The 26,726-nt window shown below is 39.0% G+C and overlaps 1 protein-coding gene across 3 annotated transcripts in view; it reads left to right on the plus strand.

Moving 5' to 3' along the window:
- Nucleotides 1–26,726, plus strand: part of Cdh6 (cadherin 6) — a 131,923-nt gene that overhangs the window by 68,974 nt on the left and 36,223 nt on the right. For all 3 annotated transcript variants that reach the window (XM_070040963.1, XM_070040965.1, XM_070040964.1), the window contains exon 2: nt 4,896–5,259. In XM_070040963.1, coding sequence (XP_069897064.1) covers nt 5,032–5,259 — 228 coding nt within the window. In that variant the 5' untranslated portion in view covers nt 4,896–5,031. The remainder of the gene's footprint in view (nt 1–4,895; nt 5,260–26,726) is intronic.

The raw sequence follows: 26,726 nt of genomic DNA on the forward strand, positions 1-26,726 counted from the left end.
GGTAGTTGTTTTGTTTATTTTGCATGTTTGGAAGATGTTCTTTTCTTTTCTTTTACACACCTCATGTTTTTAGATTAAGTATAACCTCAATTATGTATAACATTCATTTTAATTACATTTGATTCTTATGTGTTATAACTTGAGAATTGTGTCATTTCATTGCCAGTGCTAGTCATACAAAGGCAGAACTACTGAGTTGAAGTGAGTCCAGAGGATTTCTTTCGCCAGAATAAAATGAAGATGATTTTAAATCTCGACAGAAGGAGGAAACAAATACATATATTCAGTGAATGTGTTGGTCCTGTGGTGAACTTTCCTTTGCCCTGTTCTCCTCATGCCAGTAATGGTACTTCTTCACCTTCTCGTTTCCGTACTATTACTGTTAAATGCTCAATTGAAGTCTACACAAAGAAAACAATTAGCAGATGAATTCATTCTGATTTTGAAGTGCTCCTGTTCTTGAATTTTAAAAGAATTTGACTTGCTTGAAGATGCTTTCTGAACAATTAAAAAAATTAGGCCTTCAGGGAACTCAGCTCTCTCTGCAGATGTTTGCAGTGTATAACAGAGTGTACACATGCAATACAAACAGTAGTAATAATAATCACTAATGCTTCCCAATACCTTTCTACATCTCAGGCACTATTCTAAGTATTTTGACATGAAAAACATCATTTAATCTTTACAATTCCCTATGAGGTCGATATTATAATTATGTCCACTGGCAGAAGAGGAAACTCAGGTAGAATGAAATTAGGCAACTTGCTCAAATACATAGAGACTAAGTTGCAGAATCTAGATTTAAACCCAGCCAATCTGACTCCCATGTTGCTCTTAACCACCAAGCCGTCCTTCCTAGTAATAATATTAATGGAGCAAGGTGGCTTCCATCAATAATCTTAGCTTCTTGGAAGGACAAGAGCAGGAGGATCATGGTTCAAGGTCTGCCCAGGCAGAAAAGTTCGCAAAACTCCTTTCAATCCATAGTTGAGTACAGTCATATACACCTGTCATCTAAGGCTACATGGGAGAAATAAGAATAAGAGGATTTGGAAGGGGAAACAAAGGAGGAGGCTACAATGCTTGATAAGAAATGTACTCATTATCTTGCCCATGTAATTGTAACCCCCCTGTACAGTATTTTCACAATAAAAAAATTATATATATATATATATATAAAAGAATAAGAGGATTGCCAGGCATCGGTGGCTCATGCCTATAATCCTAGCTACTCAGGAGGCTAAAATCTGAGGATCACGGTTCAAAGCCAGCCCAGGCAAAAAAGTCTGCGATACTCTTATCTCCAATGAACCACCAGAAAATTGGAAGCGGTGCTGTGGCTTAAGTGGTAGAGTGCTAGCCTTGAGCTGAAGAGCTGAGGGACAGTGCTCAGGCCCAGAGTTCAAGCCCCACGACCAACCAAGAAAAAAAAAAGGCCAGCTAGAGTTTTTGAAATATCCTCAAAACTCCTCCATGAAAAGAAGCTGGACTCGATGGTATGCATGTGGTCCCAGTGATGACAAGAGGCCTAAAATGGGTTGATCACAGCTCAGGCTCACCCAGGAGGGAAACAAGACACTATCCTAACATAATCAGTGCAAAACAGGGCTGGAGGCATCGCTCAGTGGTACCCCATCAGCCTAGCAAGCAAATGTAGGCTCAGAGTTCAGTCAACGGTACTACAAAATGTTCAATATAAGACTGATAAGTTGATAAGTTCTCTGTCCCCCAGTTTAGAGGATCTCGTTCTCTGTCCCTCTGTCTCTGTCTCCCTCTCTGTCTGTCTCATTCTCTCCTATTTTCTGTCTCTGTCTATTTCTCACTCTCTCTGTCTCTCTCTCGTTCTCTGTCTCTTTTTTTCCCACTCCTCCAGTTCAGCATTTTGCTAGCTCATTGGAAATGGAGTCTCAAAGACTTCTTTCCCTGGTCTGGCTTCAAACTATAGTCATTCAGATTTCAACCTCCTGGAGCTAGAATTATAGATATGAACCACCAGCACTCAGCTAGAAGTTTTGTTTTGATTTTTATATGTCTGGGACAAGCAGAAAAGATCAAAAGCTATGTACATATGACCAGATAAGATGATGTTAAGCAACATGAACCCCAAGATAGGGACACAAGTGGTTTTTTTTCCTTGCTTGCTATTGTTCCTAACGTATTTATAATGTACCATGTGATTTTTTTTTTGTTTCTTTGTATGCTCCTCCCCCATTGTATAAGTCCTGTATCTGACGTGGGTGCCCTGCATCTTGTATATACACTTCTCTAGCTTGGGGAGGGGGAAGGAAAAAACAAAATGCTTAAATAGGGATACAGGTTGACCTATTTATTGTAACAATGAGATGTACAAGACACTATGTTGAAAATGAACTTTATAATTTAGGAAAGGGGGAAGAGGGAAGTGTGGTTGTGGAGGTAGAAGGGAAGGGATGGTAGGGGACAAACAAAGGAGGAGGTAACAATGCTTGATGGGAAATGTACTCATGACCTTGCTCATGTAACTGTAACCCCTTTGTACAGTATTTTTACAATAAAATATGTATTTTTTAAAAAAGAATCACATAGAAAAACCTATCCTTCAAAAACAAAAAAGAAACAAACTCATGTGTGGGTCAGTCATTTGGTTACTCAGGTTTTTAACAAGACCTCACTCCATCAAATTGATATAAGAAGTACTGGATTGTGGTAACACACACACACACACACACACACACACACACACTCACACACACACACACACACACACACACATTACAACATACTTAGAAACAGTGCTTAAATTCGCATCACTTTAAGAGCTCATTACCAACTAAGCAAAAGTGAAATACTTGACATTTTGGTATCTGTGATATTAAGAAAGAGCTAATATTTAATATTCAAGTGGCAACAGCTTGTTGAGTTTGCATACAACACCCACAGGGGTGGATCTCTCTGTAAACGGCTCTGGGAGCCAGCCTTGCCAACACCAACCCCGCCTTGCCCACAGTCCCTCTTCCTGCCGGCACCACGGGGCGCGCGTGGAGTGCAGCCCCAGACACGCCGCATCCCACTGCAGGATTCATCTTTGTAAACAATAGCAAATATGGAAAATGAAGAAAAATGTAATTTCCCCTGGATCAACCTCGGTGTCATCTCTGTTTCTAAACATGCACAAGTATCTGTGGAGGGCTTTCTCCACCTGCCTTCTGAGGCTTCTCCATCCTCTCGTTGAGGAGAGAGGAATCATCCCTTCCCTAATTGATGACCAGTCATCTCACACCTGTGCCAAGACCGAATACTGACAAGTATTCTGTTGCCTGGCACTGTTCCAGGATGACTAATTGTCACAGTACTAATTTACTCACCTGTGGAATTGTCAACTTCCCTTGACTGCTGTCAAGAAGATGCATAGTAATGGCATCAAGGTTTTTAGATGTGAAATACAAGGAAATATTTCACTTACCTTCCAACAGAAAGAGTTCAACAAGGCACACATTAAGTGGCTATAAGTGTTCATTGCTAGGGTTAAAAACAACATTCCTGGTCATGTATGTATTTGTATAGTAGAAAAACGGGAAGCAAGTGAACCAATCTTTTCTGATTGAGAAAAAAAAGATATATAATATAATCACTGACTTTTTGAAGATCTAAACAGTTGATATTGCTGAGATGCTCCCAAATGTTTAATGTGTCAATTACACAGAACCTGGGTGACCAGATTTAAAATATATGCTTATGGTTTGTGTTACAAGTGAAAGTTAGAAATAAACTCTCTGGATCCTAAAGAAATGTGAGTAGAATTCCTCCTTTAATTGTGTGTGTGTGTGTGTGTGTGTGTGTGTGTGTGTGTGTGTGTGTGTGTATTTCTGAACTTGGGGCCTGGGCACTGTCCCTCAGCTCTTGACTAGTGCTCTACCACTGAACCACACCTCCACTTTCAGTTTTCTGATGGTTAATTGTGGATAAGAGTCTCGTGGATCCTCAGATCTCAGCCTCCTGAACAGCTAGGACTCCAGGCATGAGCCACCAGTACCCAAATTTTTTATTTAAGTAATTATACACAGGACGTACCATTCAACAAATCAGTTCCTAAGCATAATGCCTCGTATTCCATGTCACCCCTGTCATCATTCTCCCTCATCCCAACCCAACCCCTTCCCAATCAAATACTGACTCTGTAGGTTGCTAATCCTAGTAGATTAATCTCATAAGGTTGAAAAAAAAAGAATGCGGGTCAAGTTTGTTTGGAAATGCTGGGTTAAACATAGGCTCCTTTCCATCCACGCAAAGTGTCACTTCAGCATCTTCAGCGTGCAGATCTGCCTTCTGAAGAGAAGCTATAGGTCTTTTCCAACCTTATTTGACCCAGGCTCTTCCATCTCTAGCCAAGGCTGCAGAAGAAGCGAGGATGTGCCTTCTCCTGCCCGCACCTCACAGGTGCTCAGTGCATTCCAGAAAAAACGGCAACATGATCTGCTTTCAATTGGATTTAAATTGTCTGTGATATTCTTTGCTTTAGACTTGTTCATGAGGATAAATATGCAAATAGAATCCGAAACACAAACTGCTTTCTTCTAACCAGCTCTCAGTCCACATATTCCGAAGTAGAGAATGAGTGAAAGAATCCATTCTGGCATGTTGACCTAGCGCAATGCTCTTCCTTAAAATAGGAATTTTTTTTAAGTGATAGAAAAGAAGAGAGCAAAACAGCACTTTGGCACTTGGCATGTGCGTTCCGTTCAGCATCTATCTCCACAAGATCATTCCTCCCATTTCCAAACTGATAGCTGACTTTTTTTTTTTTTTTGGTTGATGTCTTGTTATTCAAATGTCTGTCCGCTTCTTCCAGCCTATTTGCTCTAACACTGAATTTTAAGCACCTCTAAAAATGCTTGATATGTTATTATTCTTTGCAGATACCCTCTGAGAGCCAAGCCGAGAACATTAGGGAAGAAAGGAGGAATGAGGCTGGATCTTGTGCAGTGAAAACAAGCATTTCAAGGAGAGCGGAAGTCACTACGCGGAGAGAGACTCCCGAGTGAGCCATTCAGCATGAGAACTTACCGCTACTTCTTGCTGCTGTTTTGGGTCGGACAGCCCTACCCAACTTTCTCAGCTCCGTTATCTAAGAGGACTAGCGGTCTTCCTGCGAAGAAAAGGGCCCCGGAGCTCTCCGGAAGCAGCAAAAATGAGCTGAACCGTTCGAAAAGGAGCTGGATGTGGAATCAGTTCTTTCTCCTGGAGGAATACACTGGGTCGGATTATCAGTATGTGGGCAAGGTAAGGTTCCTGCGGGGTTTAGAAGCCTGAAGACGTGACTTCTAATAAATAGGCAAGAAAGTGGCGAACTCTTCCCCAGTACAGGAAGAATTGATGCTTATCGGGTGGAGACTTTTTTTTTTTCTTCTTTCTCACTTGAGTAGCTTCGGGAAGAGGGCTAACAAAAAAAAAAAAGGGAAAATGAAATACCCACAACCATCTACACAGGATTATCATAAATCCTTTATTTTTTTTTAACTTTAGCTTGAAAAAATGAGGGCCCAGCTATTCTATAAAGTAAGGTGTATTAAAAATAGCAATGGAGTGATTATGCAGTATTAAAAGGAAAGTTCTTTTTCCTCATCTTGAAAGCAAACATTCTGAGTCGCGCAGCCAAGTTCAAGTTAACTGTTTCTTTACTCTGCTACCCTGAACCTAAAAAAAAAAAAAGCCTTTTGTAGGAAAAAAAAATCCATCCTGTGGTTTAATTTGTGGTTGTTGAGCTATTGTGTTAACTAACAAAGTCCCAGCTTTTTAAATTGTAGCAAAGCAGACAAAAGAGACGAATGACTATGTAAGGTGCTGATTGTAAGTAGCATCTGACCATTGTATTGACTTGGCCAGGAGGTGCTACTTATCACAAGCCTTGCAGATTGCTGGAGTTGAGCATAGAAGCAGTTTGGTTCAACTGTCATGGTGAGTGTCACTGAAATTGTATCCTCAGCTCACTTTTTGTTGCAGACTTTCTGCATACTGCCAAGACGTAAGGGAGGCATGCTTTTTTGCTGATTCGTACTTTGTAGACTCTACATGGCATAGATGGTATGGATAAGAAAAATAATTATCACACATCTTATACCCACACAGACCAACAACGAATATAAAAATATACATGATATGGTGCTATTATGTGGCTTGCTTGTTAAATACAAGTTTAAGCCTGGTATTATCAATAAAATGTACTTATTGTTTCTTTTCTATTAATGATTCCCAAATATATATATATATATACATGATAAAAGAAATCCTCATGTATGATTTCAGCTATAATTTTAAAAGATATTGTAAAGATATTTAGACAGACAACAAAGGTTTCGCAGGTTCCAAGGACTATGTGTTCAGACTGCAATGCGTGATCAAATCTCCTTGAATAATTGTGTGCAAATATTCTCTTTTAAGTATTTAAGTGACAGAAAGCCAACCACAGCTGAGGCTGAGGTAACCAGGCAGAGTTCCAAGGAAAGTGAATTATTAATGTAGAATAAAGTGGGAAAGGAAACATTCTATAAAGGGGTGATCATGACACAGGTCCCCAAAGAACCTCGCCACAAATTTCCTGTGAAAATCACACACTGTGTGACTACTGAGAAAAGATGGCTAACTTACTTGTACCTCTCTTCCGCCGTGAACTTTGCATAACACTATGTTAATGGGGTGATAACTATCATCGAAAGCACTTTTTATAACACAAGTGGCATTTTTGCCATCAAAGATTAACATTTAAAAAGTGCTTCATCAAAATGTTGTTTTCCTACCTTCTGTTTCTGTTCTTTTTTCTTTCTCTCTGCTTTTCTTCTAAAACTGTGGTGCTATTTGACATCAACAATAGCACAGATTCTTTCAGAAAGTCCAGGGTATTTCAGGAGACTAGAAGCTGAAGTTACAGTAGGCAAAAAAAAAAAAAAAAAAAAAAAAAAAAACCATAAGAATCAATTTCACAATTGGAATTCATTCAAAGAGATAAAATTGCCAGGAGGCAAAAGTGCAAACTGAGCTCAAGAAGATCCAAAAATGTATCGGTACTGCCATTTGCTAGGTGGGGTTATGACCCTTTCCAGACTTCAGTTTCTTCATCTAGAAAAATTCACCAAGCAGGTAGTGCCTGTAGGGTTGTTTAAGTGAGACATGCACCTAGGGCTGCCACATGGCAGGTACCCGAGGAGTAACTGATGTTGATGGAAAAACCCATCATAGATGTTCTAGTAAATCAAGATGCAATGGGCTGAGGTGGGATGACCTCCATTAGATCACTGCTGACAGATCATGGAGTAATGGAAGATCTCCGTGAATGGAAGGTGTAGGGGTTGGTAGCAAAGTCCTCTCACAAGCCCAGATAAAATCAAACTCATTGGTTCTGGATAGTTTTTATTGACAGCTACATAAATTTCCCTTTCTCATGTATGCATTATCCTGCCCATGTAATTGTAGCCCCCCTGTACAGTATGTTCTCAAATAAAATAAAATACAATTTTAAAAAAAAAATTTCCCTTTCTCCCCATTGTCTGCTCTTCTCTGTTAATTATAGTGATGGTTGTCATCATAGCTGATCACCATGTAGCCAGCAATCCTTACATCACAGTCTGTGAGAAAGGTTCTGGAACTGCTGATCTGTTGATATAGTCTTTTTTCAACTCCATAATTTAAAATTATCAACATTCAATTTCTTCTCTATTTTTATTATCTTTAAGTAGTTGTCCAAAGGAGTTGCCATTCTACAAAGCAGTTTATAACTGCAACATTGTCTTAATCAATATCTCCCCTGTCAACATGCTCACCCATCCCTCCCAACCCAGCCCGTCACTCACTTTTCTTATGTTTTTAGGATCTACAGGACCTTTTTCACTGCATTCTAACCCCCTTCTTCTCTTTATTTATCTGCCCCCTCCTTCCCTGGGTCCTATCCCACCCCTTTCAAGTACTGGTTTCCTGGTGTTTATTTAGATTTAGTCTTTCTAAGGAATTATTCTGTTTTAGCCTGATGCTAGTGGCTCATACCTGTAATTACTAGCTACACAGGAGGCTGAGGTCTGAGGATCATGGTTCAAAGCCTGGGCAAAAATTCCATGAAACTCTTATCTCCAATCAACCAGCAAAAAGCTGGAAGTGGAGATGTGACTCAAGTAGTAAAACTTAAGTGAAAATGTCAATCAAGAGCACAAAGCCCTGAGTTCAAGCCCAGTGTTGGCATTAAATAGACTTAGTTTAGAGAAAGAAGGGAAAATTAGAGCTGTTCCTGATTCATAGCAATTAGCTGATTCACCTTTAACTGACTTAGAATAAAAGAGATGTAACTTAAGGGCAAAAGAAAAATTGTACTCAAGCCAAAGTTTTCTCAGTTTATGAGATCTTTTTCACAGTGGCCTTGGGCTAAGAGTAATACCCAGGTGATCCGTGGATTAGCTAAGCTCAAACAACTTAATAATTATTTCTATCCTAATAACTTAGAAACCATTTTTAATATACTTAAATTGGCAAAATATATATTTTTTTCTCTTTTAACCCCCATTACTTACCAATGCCATGTGTGCATACAAGAAGTATGGTGCAACTTCTCAATCATATTCCCACCCCACCCCACCCCCATTTCCTTTCCACACTGATTTTTGCACTGCCAGGATTTTGTTTTCTTAACCACAGTCACTGTGGAAAGCTGTTGAGAATGACATCATCAAAGGAATAGAGCGCCACCTGCTGCAGAATCTGTGAACTCCCTTGAACTAGGAAATCACCAATGGCTGAGGGAAGTCGAACGTTGCTGGTATATCTTGGGAAATTTTAAACTATTTTCTAGGAGTCTCTTGCTGGACCCCAGGCTGCTCTGGAAGCCACAGAACTGTATCTGGGTTGGCATATAAGCTACTTCTACTAAGTGACACTGTAGCCTATCATTCTTGCCTCCGCTTGAAAAGACTGATCATTTCAGCCCATGGAAGGACAGAAGCGTTCAATGAGGAAAAGTAACTTAGTTGAGCAGCTCGTGCATAGAGTTAAAGAGACTGCTGTGAACTGCTTGAGTTTAAGCAACATCCATGAGTTTGTTAAAATTAGGCCCCACCCAGATCTCTCTCAAACCGTTTTCTTTCCTCCCTCCCTCTCTCTCTCTAGCATTTTGCTACTTGAGCCAAAATTTGAATTGTGGCTTTTTGCTGGCTAATTAGAAATAAGAGCCTTACGGATTTTCTAGCTAGAGTTAGCTTTAAACCGTGATCCTCAGATCTCAGCCTCCTTAGTAGCTAGAATTACAGGCATGAGACACCAGTATCCAGCTCACCCAGGTCTTCTCCAATCAGAATCAGCATTTTAACCAGATTTTCTAGTGAACTGTGGACAGATTAAAATTTGAGAAATGTTGAAAGGAGGAGGCAACAATGCTTGATAAGAAATGTACTCATTATCTTGCCCATGTAATTGTAACCCTTCTGTATGGTATTTTCACAATTAAAAAAAAAAAAGAGTTTAATCTGAGTTTTACCTTTCCAGAGATTCTTAGCTGGTTTTTAATCAAGTACTGATTATGGTAATACATTGCAAAATTCAAGAGCAATAGTGATAGGAGGTTATTATCGCCAATCACAATAACCCCAAATAACAAGTTCAGTGTTAAAATGAGCAATCACAATGTACTAGAGCTGGAGGTTCAGCAGAGCTTACTAGATGAGGTGATGGTGCCAGAACCCATCTCAAAGCCGAGCACGTGTCAGCTTACAGGACAAAGCAAGAATTCCCAGAACATCCCAGGTAATTTGATGCAGAACTCAAAAGAGAGAAAACCAGAGGTCCAAAGAGTTCAGAGACATAAAGGTTGAACTCCCAGGAAAGTGAAGGAGTCATTAATGACACAGGAAGCACAAAATGCTGAAGGGAAGTGCATTTGCTTTTGGATAGACTGTGCTCGAGTTCTCTCTGGCTTAGGTAAGCTTAATGGGGAAATGGGAGAAAAACATTGACATACTGCCTTTCTCAGAAATCCCTCTACCCCTCCAGATGGCTTTACATAATACAGTAATTCCTTGGCGATTGTTCATACAATCTTAAGATTATATTTCATACTAAAAGACAATTGGTAGCTATAGATATGGATTTGACTTTAAGATGAATATATTGAAGTCTCAGGAGTAAGCCTAACTTCAAGCAAAGAATCACATAGTATTGTGAGACTGCCCAGAGCAAAGTTGACACTGTATCTACCACGTGTTCTTTTCCTTCCATGTTGCATACACATGAGACAAATCTCCATCGAAAACACTCAAGATGATTTTACTTTTGGCTGCATATCAGTAGATCTGGGTTTGGGGAATTTAGTGAATTCTACTATCTTAGGTATTTTCTGAAGTTTGTTTCTTGGAAGTTGGTGATGTTTTCTGTGGGGAGTGGAGGGTTTCAAATAACCAAGAGGCGGTGATTTATTTCTATTATGCCTTTCTCTGGAGTTGCCTTTTATTTTTCAAACATTGCCTTACCATATAAACCAAAATGGCCTCACACTCATGATTCTCTGGCCTCAACTTCCCAAATAATGGGATTATAAGCATCCACGACTATACACAGCTTCTCTTGAATCTAAAAGTAATATATGTGCAGTGCTAGGAAGACAATCTTCTCAAGATAATTCTTTTTTTATGAACGAAATGAAGTTATTTGTATTTAGAGCTCAGGGACACCACTGAAAGGCCCTGTTTGAGCTATATGCTAAATTTGGGTTTAGTGTTCTTATCAATCAATCAGGTTAGACAGTAACATTTTAATAACCCATAATAAAAATGAAAACTGTCAGCTGCATACACCTTCAAAATTAGGGTTGAGCAATTATTTGTTCCTATAATTACATGATCAACATTTTGTAAACAAGAAGCAATATTTCATCCACTGTGGAAGATTTTTTAATGGTTCTGCTGTGACAATACCATTTTCTTTTATCCCTATATTATTACTGTCTTTCTGAAAAGAGCATAAGCTCAAGATAGAAACTTCCTGGCAGGAAACTGATGGGTGATTCAGAGTGTCATTGAACCCGCAGCAGCCTGACTTTGTCCAGATGAAGCACTGAGTACTTCACGTGCATCTCTTCACTGGTCCTGGGAGGGCTTGGCTGTGGTTTGTTCACACCAAAACCCATGCTGATATTTAATTGTCAGTGTGATGTTGTTGAGAAGTGGTGGCCCACCTTTAAGAGACACAGTAATGTAGCTATCATGAAACTGGCATAGTTGCTGTAAACATAGCCACCACCCCCACCCCTGCCCTCTCTTCTAACTTCCAAAAGCGCTTTCTTGTCTTTCCACTTTCTGCATGAGTTGGAACAGTACAATGTCCTCACCAGAGGCCAAAGAAAAGCTCTGGTCTGCACTCTTGGACATTCCAGCCTACAGAAACAAGCCAACCTCTTTTCTTTGTGAATTACCAGTCGTAGGCATTATGTGATGGCAATAGAAAACAGACTAGGATTAATACATATTGTATTGGTATTGTATCCTTATTTTACTCATTGAAAAAGGCTCAGAGAAGTCAAGTTGTTCAGTCCAAGGCCTTACACTGCTAGGACATTGGTGATCACACACCACTGACTGCCCATCTAAATATTCCATCATTTTCCATTTCCTGTGACTGTTTTTCACAGTGTCATTTTGAAACACAAATGAAAGAAAAAAATAGACACAGAACATGCTTTGTCACTCAGTGATTGCATTCCACTTAATACTATGAATATCTACAAAGAATTTACAGCATGAAATCCAAGGGTTGACAGAAAAGGATTGTTTTTAAAGACTACTTTTTAAGACTTATACAAATACAATTGTATTATTAAGCACATTCTTTTTTTCTTGGTTTTAACTTCTAGAATACATCCGTGATAGTCAAAATGGAGCATTTGAACATTTCTGTATTAGATGTGCAGTTAGTGTTCTTTTTGTTCATTATGATTTTTTTCAAAAGTCTTTTACTTTCTCTCGATAACCTTCTCTAAACGTCTGTTCTGGTTCAATGACCTGTAATAATCTTTTCTCTCCGCATCAGGCAAGTGCCTTGGGCATGCCTTTCTTCATCGTCATTTAAATTTAATGCTCAGCCACTTAACATTTTTATATCTTGCCTTGTTAGCATATTGTAGAGAGAATAACTCCATACCCTCACCCACTGAATGATTTCCTTTGGCTTTATTTGGTTTGGTGCCAGTACTGGGACTTGAACTCAGGGCCTGAGCACTGTCCCTTAGCTTTTTCACTCAAGGTGGGAGCTCTACCACTTGGGTCACAGCTCCACTTCTGTCACAGCTCCACCTTTTCAATGGTTAATTGGAGATAAGAATCTCCAAGACTTTCCTGTCCAGGCTGGCTTCAACCCTCAATCCTTATATCTCAGCCTCCTGAATAGCTAGGTTTACAGATTTGAGCCATCAGCACCTATCTGAATTGTCTTTTTGCAAAAATGTTTGGAAAAGTAGCTTTCCAAATGCCAATATTGGCAATAATCTTCACTCTGCTTCCACAGTTGAATAACTGATTTCACATTCTTTTTTTTTAATTGTAAAAATACTATACAGAGGGGTTACAGTACATGAGTAAGGTAATGAGTACATTTCCTCTCGAGCATTGTTACCCTCTCCTTTGTTTTTCCCCTACCATCCCTTCTCTCCACCCATCCCTCCCCAACTCCTCCTCCCTGCCCCAGCCCCAAAGTTGTAAAGTTCATTTTCAATGAAATATCTTGTACGTCTCTTAATGATGACAACTTCAGTTTGCTACATGATGGTAAGAAAATGTCTTGGGCAGCAGCAATTTTCTGTCTCTCAAACTTCCCTGTATGCATGGTAGTTCACATGGAGAACAGAAAAGTTAGGATGTCTGGCCACGATTGTGAACCCACTGTTTGACAGTACAGACTATGGAACAAGCAGAGTGACATTTAAGAAGCAAATAAAACCCAGTCCTCCAATGTCCATTTCATTATGCCAGTGGAATCCTGGAGCCTTTTGTTGAATGCAGACTCGTGAACAGAATGGGTAGATCATACTAAATTAGAAATAAGAGTTAAGAGCTTAGGTCCCTTTTGCGTTCAAGCACTGGGCTTGAACTCAGAACCCCCAGGCTCCCTCTTGGCATTCTTACTCCGGGTTGCCACTCTACTGCTTGAGCCACACCTCCAAACACCCCTTTTGCTTCCAATGCTATTTTATGTTCATAATTTAAACAGAGGTAGAGGTTGTTGCAAGACACAGAAGGTTCTGTCCTTTTTTCAACAAATCCGCAGGAAAGTGTTTGGTATTCCTTTGTTGATTGCTTTCAACTGTTGCTATTATCAAGTCATGTAAATATCTGATTTGCACCAAAGTTCTTCATTTTTTGGCTATAGTAGAGGGGAATATAAATACACAGAATGTCAATATCCTAGCTTATATATCTTTTCAAACTTCTTAATTGGTTGAGTTTTTACTTCAAAAATCGAATAATAAGTTCCAAACATATTGTAATCAACTGTCAATAGAACACTGGTTTGTTTTGCTTTGGATAAGAAAAGCCAAGGTTATACTGAAGCCAAAATTACAAATTGAACTTTTAGAGGCCCCCATCTCTCTAGCCAAAATTAAATGATACATTCCTCACTGTTGCAATCACCTATCATAAACAAAACAAAATTAAAAATAAATAAAACCACACAGATCTTTACAAGGGTTCTTTTTGCTAGCCCACATTAAGTGTAAACATCATGGTAATGTACCAGTGTGCCTAGGCCTTCAAGGAGGCCACTGTTCGTGGAAGTATAAATTTGCTGGTAACAATCTTCACCTTCCTACAGATTTCATCTGGTCATTTACCAAGACTACAGTGAAATGTAATTCTCCTGAGTGTCATAAATGTATGAGTATTCTTTGCAAACCTGCCTTCCATCTGGCATTGAAGAAGAGAGGACAGAATTCCCCATAAGAGAATACAATTTTTATTACCAATATTGATAAATAAGTAAAAGTAATAAGTATTTTAAAAGGCCAATATAAGTAACTAAGCCTGAACTTATAGATATGGAATGAAAACATTTCGGCATAAGAAATGTCTTCAAAATATTTCTTCCAGTTTTACCTTCATAGAGAATATGTATGCACAAGAAAAAACAGACAGTTGGAAATATTAAAATGCATATAGTATGCTTTGTTGTGTGGAATATAGGGATAAATATTTTAGGACAGTATTGAAGGCATAACAAAAAGCTCAAAATATCCCTTTGGATATGGAATTTACTGCTGACGAGAGGAAGCAGAAATGGGAGTTAAGCAGGCAATTGAAAAAGTTATTTCAGCTATGGCATTTTTAAAAATAGATCTGGAGAAAAAGTGTTCTTCATTCATTCAACGATTATTTACTAGAGTGTCTGTTGATAGCGCAGGCTGACCGGGTTAGAGCCCCAACTTCATAACCTACTACCTGGGCAATAGTGAGTAAGTTCCATCACCTCTTTCTGGCCCACATGTCCCCTCAGCTAGTAAATGAGAGTGAGAGAATTATTTAGGTGAGGATTAAGTAAATGTTTACACAGGAAGGGCTTAGAATGGGACTGGATATCCTGTACGTATGAGTCAGGACGTAGGCAAGATTGGTATAAGGGAAAAGGTGTGCTTCCTGAATACACGTCTTCCAAGAAATGCAAAAATGAAGAGAAAGGAGATCCAGGGTGGGCCTCCTGCTCTCCCACATGGTGCTCTGAGGTGCTCTGATGGCCCCATGCAGTTAAGGAAGTTGATGCCGAGCGAACACTGAATGTGTAAAGAAAATAGAAAATTATGGCAAATCTCCCAGCCAAAATAAAAATAACACATGCACTCCCTCTGACTTTATTCAATGACTCTGGTGACTTCAGTAGATTCCACTTCCCAATTACGTTGCAATTCAGGGTTTGCTTTATTTCAGTTACCATGAAATGTTAGGGTCTGCTGAGGGGTTGCTTTCAAAAAAAAAAAAGTTTAGGGCAGCCAGCAATTCCAAAGTTGACTCTTTCACTTAGGCTACGATAATGTTTAAGTTGGATTTTTGCTGATAGTTAAATTAAAATTAATATCATAATCTTCTTATTATTGAACCAAAGTTTTGTGGTGGGAAAATTAATGTTGATTATTTAATTACCCTGAAGGATTCACCTTCTTGAGAGCAAAATAATTAATTCCTCATTTAAGGTTGAACTTTGACCTTAAATATATTGAGCTGTGTTTTGTATTCATTCCTGGGCTGCTCTTCCCATTTTACTTTAGCTATCAAGTTTATATTTCTGAACACTTATATTTTTGTAAACTCTGCAAAAGCCTGGGCTATATGTCTTACTCATCATAATTTCCCAGATTTTCCCACTGGAGACAGCCAAGTGTGTTTGGATACAATGACCCCAAAAAGATGAAAATCCATCTCATTATCTGAACATTCCTCCCCCAATTTTTCCCAGCTTTCCCGAAGTCTAATAGACAAATAAAAAACGATATGTAGTTAGGGTGACAATGTGAGGTCTTTGTAACATCCGTGCTGTGAAGTGATTACTATAATCAAGCTAATTAATAAATCTATTCCTCACGTAGCAACCACTTGTGTATGTGGACAAAGTGAGAACAGTTAAGATGCACCCTCCTAGCCAATCTGAAGCACCCAGCACAACACTGCTAACTTTAGTCACACACTGCGTTCAGAGTCTGGGCCCCCAGTGCAAGATGGAATGCTTTGAGGTGCATACCATTGATACTATTTGGGGCATTACACTGACAACTGAGGATATAAATTTCTTTTTTTCTTAAAGTGAAGCAAACTTTACTTATTTTCAGGTAAAAGCATTAACTTGATAAGAGTATTACAGATTCGAGAAATCAGCACATACAACAAATGGACAGCATTACTTTACAGGTGCTTTTATCTGTGCAGAGACTCAGGTTGAACTGTTTGTCTCAAACAAACACTGGGAGCAGGAGAAGATGTGAATGAACAAAAGACTGAGAACAGAAATTTAACACAAGGACAAGAACAAAATAATGTTTCTTTATAGGAACCACATTTATTAGAGTAGTTCTTCTTTGAAAAATAACTCTGGAAATTTCACATCAAAATGGCACAAATAGTTTATGATACCACTGGGGAAAAAAAAACTCAAGCTTTCTTAGTGTAAACCAGAAAAATGAAAGACAGCACAGTTGTACATGAAGAAAATAACAAGAAAAATAAAATATGCATATATGACAAATAATAATATTGTACCATAAAAGTTGGTTCCTGAGCCAGGCGTCGGTGGCTCACGCCTGTAATCCTAGCTACTCAGGAGGCTGAGATCTGAGGATCACGGTTCAAAGCCAGCCCAAGAAGGAGAAACCGTGAGACTCCTATCTCCAATAAACCACCAGAAAACCGGAAGTGGTGCTGTAGTTCAAGTAGTAGAGCGCTCGCCTTGAGCTGAAGGGCTGAGGGACAGCGCCCAGGCCCAGAGTTCAAGCCCCACGGCCGACCAAAAAAAAAAGTTGGTTCCTGTAAGATTTTAACAAATAAAATCAAACAATATATTTAGAGTCTTAGTAGAAGAAATTGTGAAATAAAATGAGGAACAAAAACAGTCAATACAGCAAATTTCTGTTTATTAAAATTACCAAGGTAATAATTTAAGAGTTTGGTAAAATAAAAATCACTTTGAATGTTGATTGCCATGTTTCATACAAAGAAACAGCTGTAAAGAAAAATGTGATAATGTAGGGACAAAAAATTCTATATAATGGCTACTTCTCTTTTTTAATCAACTGTATCGTCTAATCAACATAATCAGTTTTCACAGGAAAAAAAAATGAAGCATTCCTGGATAATTATCTCAATTTTATTTCTTACCAGTACAACTTAGAAGAAAAACATGCTTAGCTGGGTGCTGGTGGCTCACGCCTGTAATCCTAGCTACTCAGGAGGCTGAGATCTGAGGATCATGGTTCAAAGCCATCCCAGGCAGGAAAGTCCATGAGACTCTTATTTCCAATTAACCACCAGAAAACCAGAAGAGGCACTGTACCTCAAATGGTAGAGTGCTAGTCTTAAGCTGAAGAGCTCAGGGACAGCATCCAGGCCCAGAATTCAAGCCCCATGACCAACAAAGAGAGAGAGAGAGAGAGAAGGAGAGAGAGAGAGAGAGGGAGAGAGAGAGAGAGAGGGAGAGAGAGAGAATGAGGGGGGAAGAAAGAAAGAAAGAAAGAAAGAAAGAAAGAAAGAAAGAAAGAAAGAAAGAAAGAAAGAAAGAGAAAGAAAGAAAGAAAAAAAGAAAGAAAAAGAAAGGAAGGAAGGAAGGAAAGAAAGAAGGAAGGAAGGAGGGAGGGAAGGAAGGGAAGGAGAGAGGGAGAAAAAAGAAAGAAAGAAAGAAAGAAAGAAAGAAAGAAAGAAAGAAAGAAAGAAAGAAAGAAAGAAAGAAAGAAAGAAAGAAAGAAAGAGAAAGAAAGAAAGAAAAAAAGAAAGAAAAAGAAAGGAAGGAAGGAAGGAAGGAAAGAAAGAAGGAAGGAAGGAAGGAGGGAGGGAAAGAAGGGAAGGAGAGAGGGAGAAAAAAGAAAGAAAGAAAGAAAGAAAGAAAGAAAGAAAGAAAGAAAGAAAGAAAGAAAGAAAGAAAGAAAGAAAGAGGAAAGAAAGGAAGAAAGAGAGGAAAGAAAGGAAGGAAGACATACAAGAACACATGGAAAGAAAGCTCTGCTTTAAAATAGTTGTTCACAACTTCAGTTTGCTTGATTGTTTTCCTCGTGTATTGTAAAATATAAGCATCTGAAGCCAGGTATAGTAACTCATGCCTGCAGTCCTAACTACTCAGAACACTGAGACCAGGATGATATTGGAAGAGTTTCAAGGACTCCATCTCAACCAATCAAACTTGTGGCACTGTGGCATGTGCCTAGCATTCCAGCCACATGGGAAGCATAAATAGTAGAACCACAATCCCGGGTAGACTAGGCAAAAAGTGAAACTTATTTTTAAGAAACAATGAAAACAAAATGGACTGGAGGCACAGATCAAGTGGTAGAGCACTAGCCTAGCAAGGTTGAGACACTGAGTTTTAACTCCAGACTATCAAAAATAGATAGATAGATAGATAGATAGATAGATAGATAGATAGATAGATAGATAGATAGATAGACAGATGATAGATGATAGGTAGATAGATAGATTCCTTATTTTATTCATGTAGAATCTGCGATTATTTCCTTAGTGATAAAGGGATAGAACAGCAATGATGGCAATGTCTTCCATGAAGAATTAATTATACATTATTAATGATACAGAGTTTCATTATAACAATCTATACATGCATATAATTTACTTAGACAATATTCACCATATTCTGTATTAACCCCTCTCCCTCTTTTCCCTTCTACTTCCTTAGTAGTTTCCCTCTTACTTTCATGTCTGTTTGTTGCCCTAAGATTCCAAATACCAGAGAAACACTTGATTACATGATACTTGTTTTTGTGGACTGGCTTATTTAACTTAACATGATAATCTTTAGTTTCAGCAATTTTCCAGCATACCATATAATTTCATTGTCCTTTTGGCCAAGTAAAACATATCTATTTACAAATATGTACATATATACATGTATATATGTATATATGCATATTTTTCTTTATTTATTCATTGATAGGCATCTAGGCTTATTATATTATTTGCCTATTACAAATAATGTCATAAAAAATGTATATCTTTAGTGAGCTGAGTTTGATACTAGAAGTAGTATATCTGGATCATGTGGAAGTTCTATTTTAAAGTTTTTGAGGAATCTCCATACTGACTTCCAAAGTAAATAGCCTAATTTGCATCAGCTGTAAGGAAGGGTTCCTTTTCCCTTCACTCTTGGCATTATTTATTTGCCTTCATGATGACAATTATTCAAAATAATTTTGATTTGCTTTCCCTGATGGCTAAAGATGTGAAACATTTCATGGATTTATTCATCATTTGTATTTCTTTATTTGAAACACTTTTCAAAGCCAAGAGCAATGACTCATACCTATAGTCCTTGGATGCACAAAAGGTTAGATCAGGATATTTTTGGTCTGTAGCCAGCCCTGGCCGAAAAAAGAAAAAAAAAGTTTGTGAGAGTGTGCCTTCCTCCACCTCAACAAATGAACAGCTGGATTCTATGGTATGCACCTGTTACAAATGAACAGCTGGATTCTATGGTATGCACCTGTTACAAATGAACAGCTAGCTGGGTTCTATGGTATGCCCCTGTTACCTTAGCCAGCAGAACACATAAATAGGGGTATCACGGCTCATCCAGCCTGCATAGAAAGCAGTTCCCTTTTACAAATGTAATGAAATCAATAAGGGCTTGGAGGAATGGATGAATTGGTAGGGAACCTGCTTATAAGCATGAGATCCTGAGTTTAAACCCCAGTGTGGCCAAAAAAGAAAAAGAAATCGTGTTCTGGTTCATTGGTCATTGATTGACTGACTGACTTGCTTTTGTTGTTTAATTTTTTTTAATTTAATTTTATTTTATTTGTGAACATACTGTATAGAGGGGTTACAATTACATGGGCAGGATAATGCGTACATTTCTTACCAAGCATTGCAGCCTCCTCCTTTATTTACCCTTCACATCCCTTTCCAGCCTCCCCCCTCCCCCCCCCCAATACCAATCCTTTTCCTTCCCCCTCCTTCCCCCCCCCCCCCGCACCGACGTTGTAAAACTCATTTTGGACACAACTTGTACTTCTCATTGTTGCAACAGGTCTACCTGTATCCTAAACAATTTTTTTGAGTTCTATATATTAAAATATGAATTCCCAGTTGGGAAAATTTCTGGTGAAGCTTTTTCTCCCAAATCTGTAAGCTGTCTCTTTGCTCTGCTGATCGTTTCTTTTGCATGAGTGGAAACAGTCTCAGCAGGCTCAGGAACTACAGGGACATTGCCAGTGGAGAAGCATAGCTGATAAAGCAGTAGAGGGTATTTTAGACGTGGCAGCAACTGAAACTACAGCCTAAATGCTTAGAAGTTAGAGGTCAGTAAACAGAGCACTCAGGTTCATGGCTTTAACACGACTGAGAGGGTGCTTTTCTTGTGATAACCATCAGGCCATTTCTATTCACTGTTACCTAAAAGGAGGGAAAAAGAACTCTTGGAATCATTTAAGGCCATGCATCTTAGTTCCAAAGCAATTAGTGAACTCATAATCTTCTTTCCTACAACTGCTCATCAATATTTCCTTGAGCAGGTCATGAACTTTCCTGAAATCATAATTTGCTCTGCACATTCAGGATGCTTGCGAATTATGTACTTGAATAAGAAATAGATCCTTCTTCAAGCCACCTACTTGTTTTACAAAGACAGAGTACTAGGGCTGGGAAGGTGGCTCCATGGTACAGTGCTTGCCTTACATGCATGAGGCCCTGGGTTCAATTCCTCAGCACCACATAAGCAGAAAAAGCCAGAAGTGGCACTGTGGCTCAAGTGGTAGAGCACTAGCCTTGAGCTGAAGAGCTGAGGGACAGTGCCCAGGCCCAGAATTCAGACCCCATGACCCTACCCCCCCAACCCCCTCACACACACACAAAGAGTACTAACATTTTAGATACTAAGTGACAATCAACATGCAAGAATATAATATCTAGCATACTTGGGAGAAAAGCACACTTTGGAAAAAGTCCATTAGGTCTCAAATGTCTGCATTTCATCTATTAATATTTTAATATTTTCCTCCAAGGTATATGTGTCAGAGAGGAGAAAGAGGTGGCTGAGAGAGAGAGAGAGAGAGAGAGAGAGAGAGAGAGAGAGAGAGAGAGAGAGAGAGAGAGAGTGTGTGTGTGTATGTGTGTGTCCTTAGATTTAGCAATGCTGAACAGATTACACTGTAAAGTATAAAAAGTAGGATTATAGCTGGTGAGTTACAATGCCTTACTAAATCAATTTTTGACTGGGTATCTGGCTCTCAGCTTGATTTACCACTGGCTTTTGAAAATGAAAATGTTAGACTAAGCAGGAGCTGAGACTAATGCCACAGTCTGCCAAGACAAGAAGGACCTTGGCCATCAAAAGCCCAAGCAGAAGGCAATAAACAATGCCTTTTGGGGGAAAATAACTACATGCAGTTAATAAACCAAAAAGGCATTTGTTTAATTGATAAAACCCAAGTGAACAATAACATCGATGACAGTTTGTGTCATTTGTGCCAATAGAATTTACAAATAACTTAGCATGCAGTTTAATATAATAAATACAAGGAATCCAAAAATGTTTATAGTTGATGTAGGAGGATTGCTTGCTTTGTTGAGAGCAAGTGTAGACTTTGGAGATGGGCTGGTCGTGGGGCCCTTTCTGGCTCTACCTTTAATGTTGAGTGAATTACTTAATCTCCCTGATCTCTTTTTCTTAATTTGAGAACAAAAGGAGGAAATAAAGATCATCTCCTGGAGTCATTGTAAGACTTCATTGATGTGACACACCAAGCACTCTTATACAACCTGACACATGGCTTATGTCGGTAAGGGTAGGTTTTCTTCCCTCTCCACTAGGTCCTTGAAGGACCACAAATAGTTTAGGTTCACCTTGAATTCCACAGATGAGGAACTACTGCTTTAGTTTTCTATGGCTGCTGTAACAAATGACCAAAGATGGGTTTCACAAGTATGTGCAAAATGCCATTCCAGAGGTGGCAGGGGAGAATGGGTTTCCTTACCTTGTCCAGTTTCCTAAGCACACTTGCATTCCTTAGTTTTGTGGCCCTTTTCTCCATCTTCAAAGCCAACACCATGATATCTTCAAATTCTCTCCCTGCCCTGCTTTTATTATCACAACTCCTCTGATTTTAACTTTCCTCTTTTCTTTATGGAGATCCTTGAGATTACATCTGGCTCACCTTGATCATCCAGAATTCATTCCTTGTCTCATGATCCTTCCCTAATCATATGTGCGAAGTCCTTTAGCCATGTAAGGTACCATAGTATCAGGTTATGGGAATAGAGAAATGTCTTTAAGAAACACAATCCTGATTACCCTGACTATCACAGAACTCACTTTTTGTTCATTTAATAGTTAGTCTGGTACTTTTGACATTAAACCCAAGATATTGAGTGTAGAAGGTAAATGTTAAGGGCAATTAATCAATTTCTCCTGTCTTTTGACTTAAAATCCTTTCTCTGTTAGCACTTTGTCAGAAATTCTCCTCCATATAACACAAGATGTGTTTCAGTGGTCATTAAATCTAACTAGATAAAAAATAGTATTGAGTGAGGTCATGCAGTATCTCTGATTCTGAAATGTGGAACTCTTTATGTGGAACTCTTTATTGTGTTATTGAAATGTGTTTTAAAAGCATCAAGATACACACTGAAAAGCTGAAAGGATTGGATGAACAGACAGATGGATAGATGATAGATAGATAGATAGATAGATAGATAGATAGATAGATAGATAGATAGATAGATAGATAGATAGATAGATGCTCTCATTTTGGGGTCTTTGTTTGCATTCATTAATATCTGGAAACATTCTTGATGCTATAACTTTAAAAGGTGCTATTGGTACCTACTAGATAAGGCCTGAGGACATTACTGAACATCATACAAGGCACAAGACAAGATCCAGACAGTACCTAGAATGAGATATCAGTAAACCATAGGTGTAAAGAATAAAAAATTAGATAAATCATTGTAATTTAACACTAAAGCAACATAGCTCTTTAATGAAAGTTCATAGAATTGAGTGTAAAGATCCAAAAATATTTGTTTTTTTGTCAGTCATAGGGCTTGAACTCAGACCCCATGAAACTCTGGACACTGTCCTAGAGCTTTCTTGCTCAAGTGCTCTACCACTTTGAACCACAGGTCCATTTCTGGTATTCTGGTGGTTAATTGGAGAGTCTCACAGACTTTACTGCCTGGAATGGCTTTGAACTGCAATGCTCAGATCTCAGCCTCCTGAGCAGCTAGGATTACAGGTATGAGCCACCAGTACCCAGCTCAAAATTAATTTTTTACAAGCCTGTAGTATGGTTACTACTACTATTACTTTCCTAAATCCTAAGCAGAACAATTACCAAATGATAAATCATATCAGGTAATTCTTTAAAAATAAGCCATCTCCATTGTTAGGTTATCTATATTATGTAGGAAGTAACAATTTTTCAGGTCATAATGGGAAAAAAACCATGGGTTATGGAGGAAGCTCTATCACTGCTTTTGTCAAAGAAAATAAGAGATTTATTTTTTAGGTTCTCTTAAATCTCTTTATACTAAAAGGTGAGCCTGGTCAACCAGACTAAACTTGCCAGTCCTGTTTGTAAAGTCATCACCAAATATTGCTACCTCAATTACTGGGTAGCAGGTCATGTCTCCACCAAAGTTCTCTTCTCCAGTTTCATGGTGGGAACTAAGTAGCTCTTCCTTCCACCAAAACTCACATGATAAGGTCTCTTGAAACTAAGGGATTTCACATCCCTGTCAATCAAACACATAAACACATCTCCTTTCCACTTCCCTAATCTGGGGAAGTGAAGTCCTGGTAAAACTGGAAGCAGAGTGGTTTGTTCCACTTTTCATGTGGGAACTCCAGGGTGAAGAAGAAGCCCTGTTTCATTCCTAGTAGCCTTCCTTGGCCTCTATAGGGAAATAAAGGAATGGCTCAATCCCTCAGATGGAATTGGCCAAGGGCAAGGCATTCCTAAGCAAGGACCACATGTGCTAGAATAGTCAGACCTCAGGATTGCATGTGAGGAGGATTGTATGGGAGGAAAGGCAGATGACACTAGTAACCTTGGACCTGAGAAACCCAGCATCAGGATTCCATCTACCAAGTCCACAGATGCCACTGAACAAAGTCATAAGCAAGATACACTTGCTAGAGACTGGAGCACCAGAGATAGTACAAGGGTTGTTCTTGGATAGAACCCCCACCCAGATTATCCACATAAGTAGCCATGTATATGCCTGTCTTTTATACACTCAGGTGTCTTTCCAGACTGGATGGGAAACAGGAGAAGGAAAGCAGAAAGACAGGATTTATCTAAAGGAGTTATCTAAAGAGATTATATATTACATCAGGCAGGCCTTATTATATTATACTAAATTTTTGACTCAATATTCAACCTATATCAAGTTCTTAAAATTCACTGGGGCTAGGGCTTGAGGGATAAGCTATAAAAAATAATAAACTGAATCTTCCCTTGCACATCTGAGTACAGCGTGAGAAAATAAGTGATCCTGCAACTCACTGGAAGGAGTGTTTCTATTTTTGCTGATTTTATAGCTTTTATTACCCCAAGGCACATACTCAAGGCCTCCTCTGATTTTCTCCCACACTTAACCTTGAAACCATGCCATGAATTCCTCTGATTGCTAAGTCATTTGTCCTCATCAGGATTCTAAGCTTCTCCAAGAAGCCTTCCTAACCCTCAAAGAGCTTATATCTCCCCTGGTTCCATCTTACGAGTTCCTTTTGTGCTGTTCTCCAGCGTTTCCCTTACCCTGTTATTCCTGACATTTCAGTATAGGAATCAAATATCTAGTTTCTGCTTTTCTTCTCTCTCTTTTGTATATGACACAGCACTTCCAAACCTACACTGAATGTGTATAAAAGACAAGTATTGGATGGTCTTTATTCATTGTCTTATGCAACTTTTCCAGGTAATGACCTAGAGTTTAGTGGTCTTGGCTGGCAGACTTAAATCATTTTACAGTGTAACAATGCTCCTGTGAAATGGAGCGTTTTTTACCCATTTCTGCAATCAGATGGTAGTTCAAATACAGTTGAGGAAAATCTGACTGCTTTTCATCACCAGCATGTGATTTCTTTTTTTGGGGGGGAGGGGCGGGTCCGGTCATGGGGCCTAAACTCTGGGCCTGGGTGCTGTCCCTCAGCTCTTCAGCTCAAGGCTAGTGCTCTACCACTTGAGCCGCAGCGCCACTTCTGGCTTTTTTTTCTTTTTGCTTATGTGGTGCTGAGGAATCGAACCCAGGGCCTCAGGCATGCAAGGCAAGCACTCTACCACTGAGCCATCTTCCCAGCCCCCCAGCATGTGATTTCTAACCCAACACCTGTTTCATTTATTACTGATGAATGAACTCCTTAAAACTGATCTGTTCTTGTGGGAAAATCCAATGCAAATTTGTTTTTTTAAATTGAGGTCCATAAAGAAAATTACTCAGATCTAAAGCAATGGCGTGCATTGCTCCCTCAGATTACTCAGCTTAGACCACACGAGTTACCTGACAGCTTCAGAAATGGTATATGTTCTTGGTATATAGAATTATGAAAATTAAGAAAGGAACTAGAAAACAGTAAGATTTATTGCTTATCTGCTGTGTGACTGAATGCTTAAAGGAAAACTGATCCCTTATCCAAGCTAATCTCCACAATATGTATGTGTTCATTCACTATTTGCAGACAGTAGGTGTTGAGGATCTATAATGTAACATGTCGAGTGGTGAAAATATAGATGTAAACCAGCCATATTTGGTGCCTTCCTAGACAAACAGCTGTAAAACAAGTCGTTAAAAAAAAGAAACAAATAAAAAAACCAACAAAGCTTGCTGGTAGCTCTGTGGGGGACAAATTGAGAGTACACTAGAGAAAAACCTAACTCAGTCTAATGGCTTCGGGGACACTTCTCTGAGGAGATAAAGATTAAGTATATCTGACACATGAGTCAGACTAACCAGGTGAAGATGCTCGAAGGACTCCTGTGTCAAGGGGACCTCATGTGGGAAAACCTAGACGTGAAAAAGACTCATGTATTCTCAAGAAACCACAAGACATAAAGTATAGCTAGAAGAGGAAAAGTTAGAAGTCAAATGGTGACTGATATTGTTAGCTGATGTTACTCATGACAGGCCACATTAAAGAACTTTATCCCAAGAACAAAAAGATGGCAGTGGGAATTAGAAAAAGTGTCATCTTTGGAACTGGTGTATGGTTACATTGATCTAGTGACAGGGAGGAAAAATAGAAAGAAAGCCTGAATTGCATGCAAGCCTCCCGGCACAAAGCCAATGCGGAAATGATGGTGAATCGCTCCAGACTGGCAACAGTGGAAGTGGAATAAGTCAGCTGAGTCAAGATACTCTTAAGGGAGAGAAGGTAGGCATGGCTCTGTGAGGCTGCGGATGGAAGTGGACTGGGTGGGCTAGGATGACGGCCTAGATACAAAACACAAGAGGAAGGAAACTTTTGGGGGGAAATGTGTTAGCATCATTTGGACTTACTAACTATAAAAGACCTAAAAGACTTTGCTAAAAGGCAACTACAAGGCTCACAAGAAAATGGTCTGCCTTAAAGATTAAATAGATGACAGATTGATAGATTAGATAGACATAGATAGACTAGATACACACAGGTAGGTAGAAGATTAGAGATAGAAATAGAGAGAGGAGAGAGAGAAAGAGAGAGAGAGAAAAGAGAGATAAAGCTAGAACTAAAGGCAGAGATAGAGATAGAGATAGCCCGAGACAGATACGGGCACTAATACCATAGAGACAGCTGTTGAATCTATGAAAACAGATGATATCATTAGTCCAATCATTAGTCCTTTTGTCGTTACTGAAACGTGGATATGAAGGACCTAATACACAGTTTGTCCCTGTATGGGACAAGCAGATGAGGAATAACTGGCACTGTTGATTATTATGAAAACTTTCTTGTAGAAAAGCCAGAATAGAGACTAAAATGAATTAAGTGATTAACTACTGATTAATAAGAAAGCCAGAATGTTGACCCAACTCTTTCTACTTTCA

The sequence above is a fragment of the Dipodomys merriami genome, unplaced genomic scaffold (genome assembly GCF_024711535.1).
Source record: "Dipodomys merriami isolate MVZ:Mamm:240054 unplaced genomic scaffold, mDipMer1.0.p SCAF_30, whole genome shotgun sequence".
NCBI classification, from domain to species: Eukaryota; Metazoa; Chordata; class Mammalia; order Rodentia; family Heteromyidae; genus Dipodomys; species Dipodomys merriami.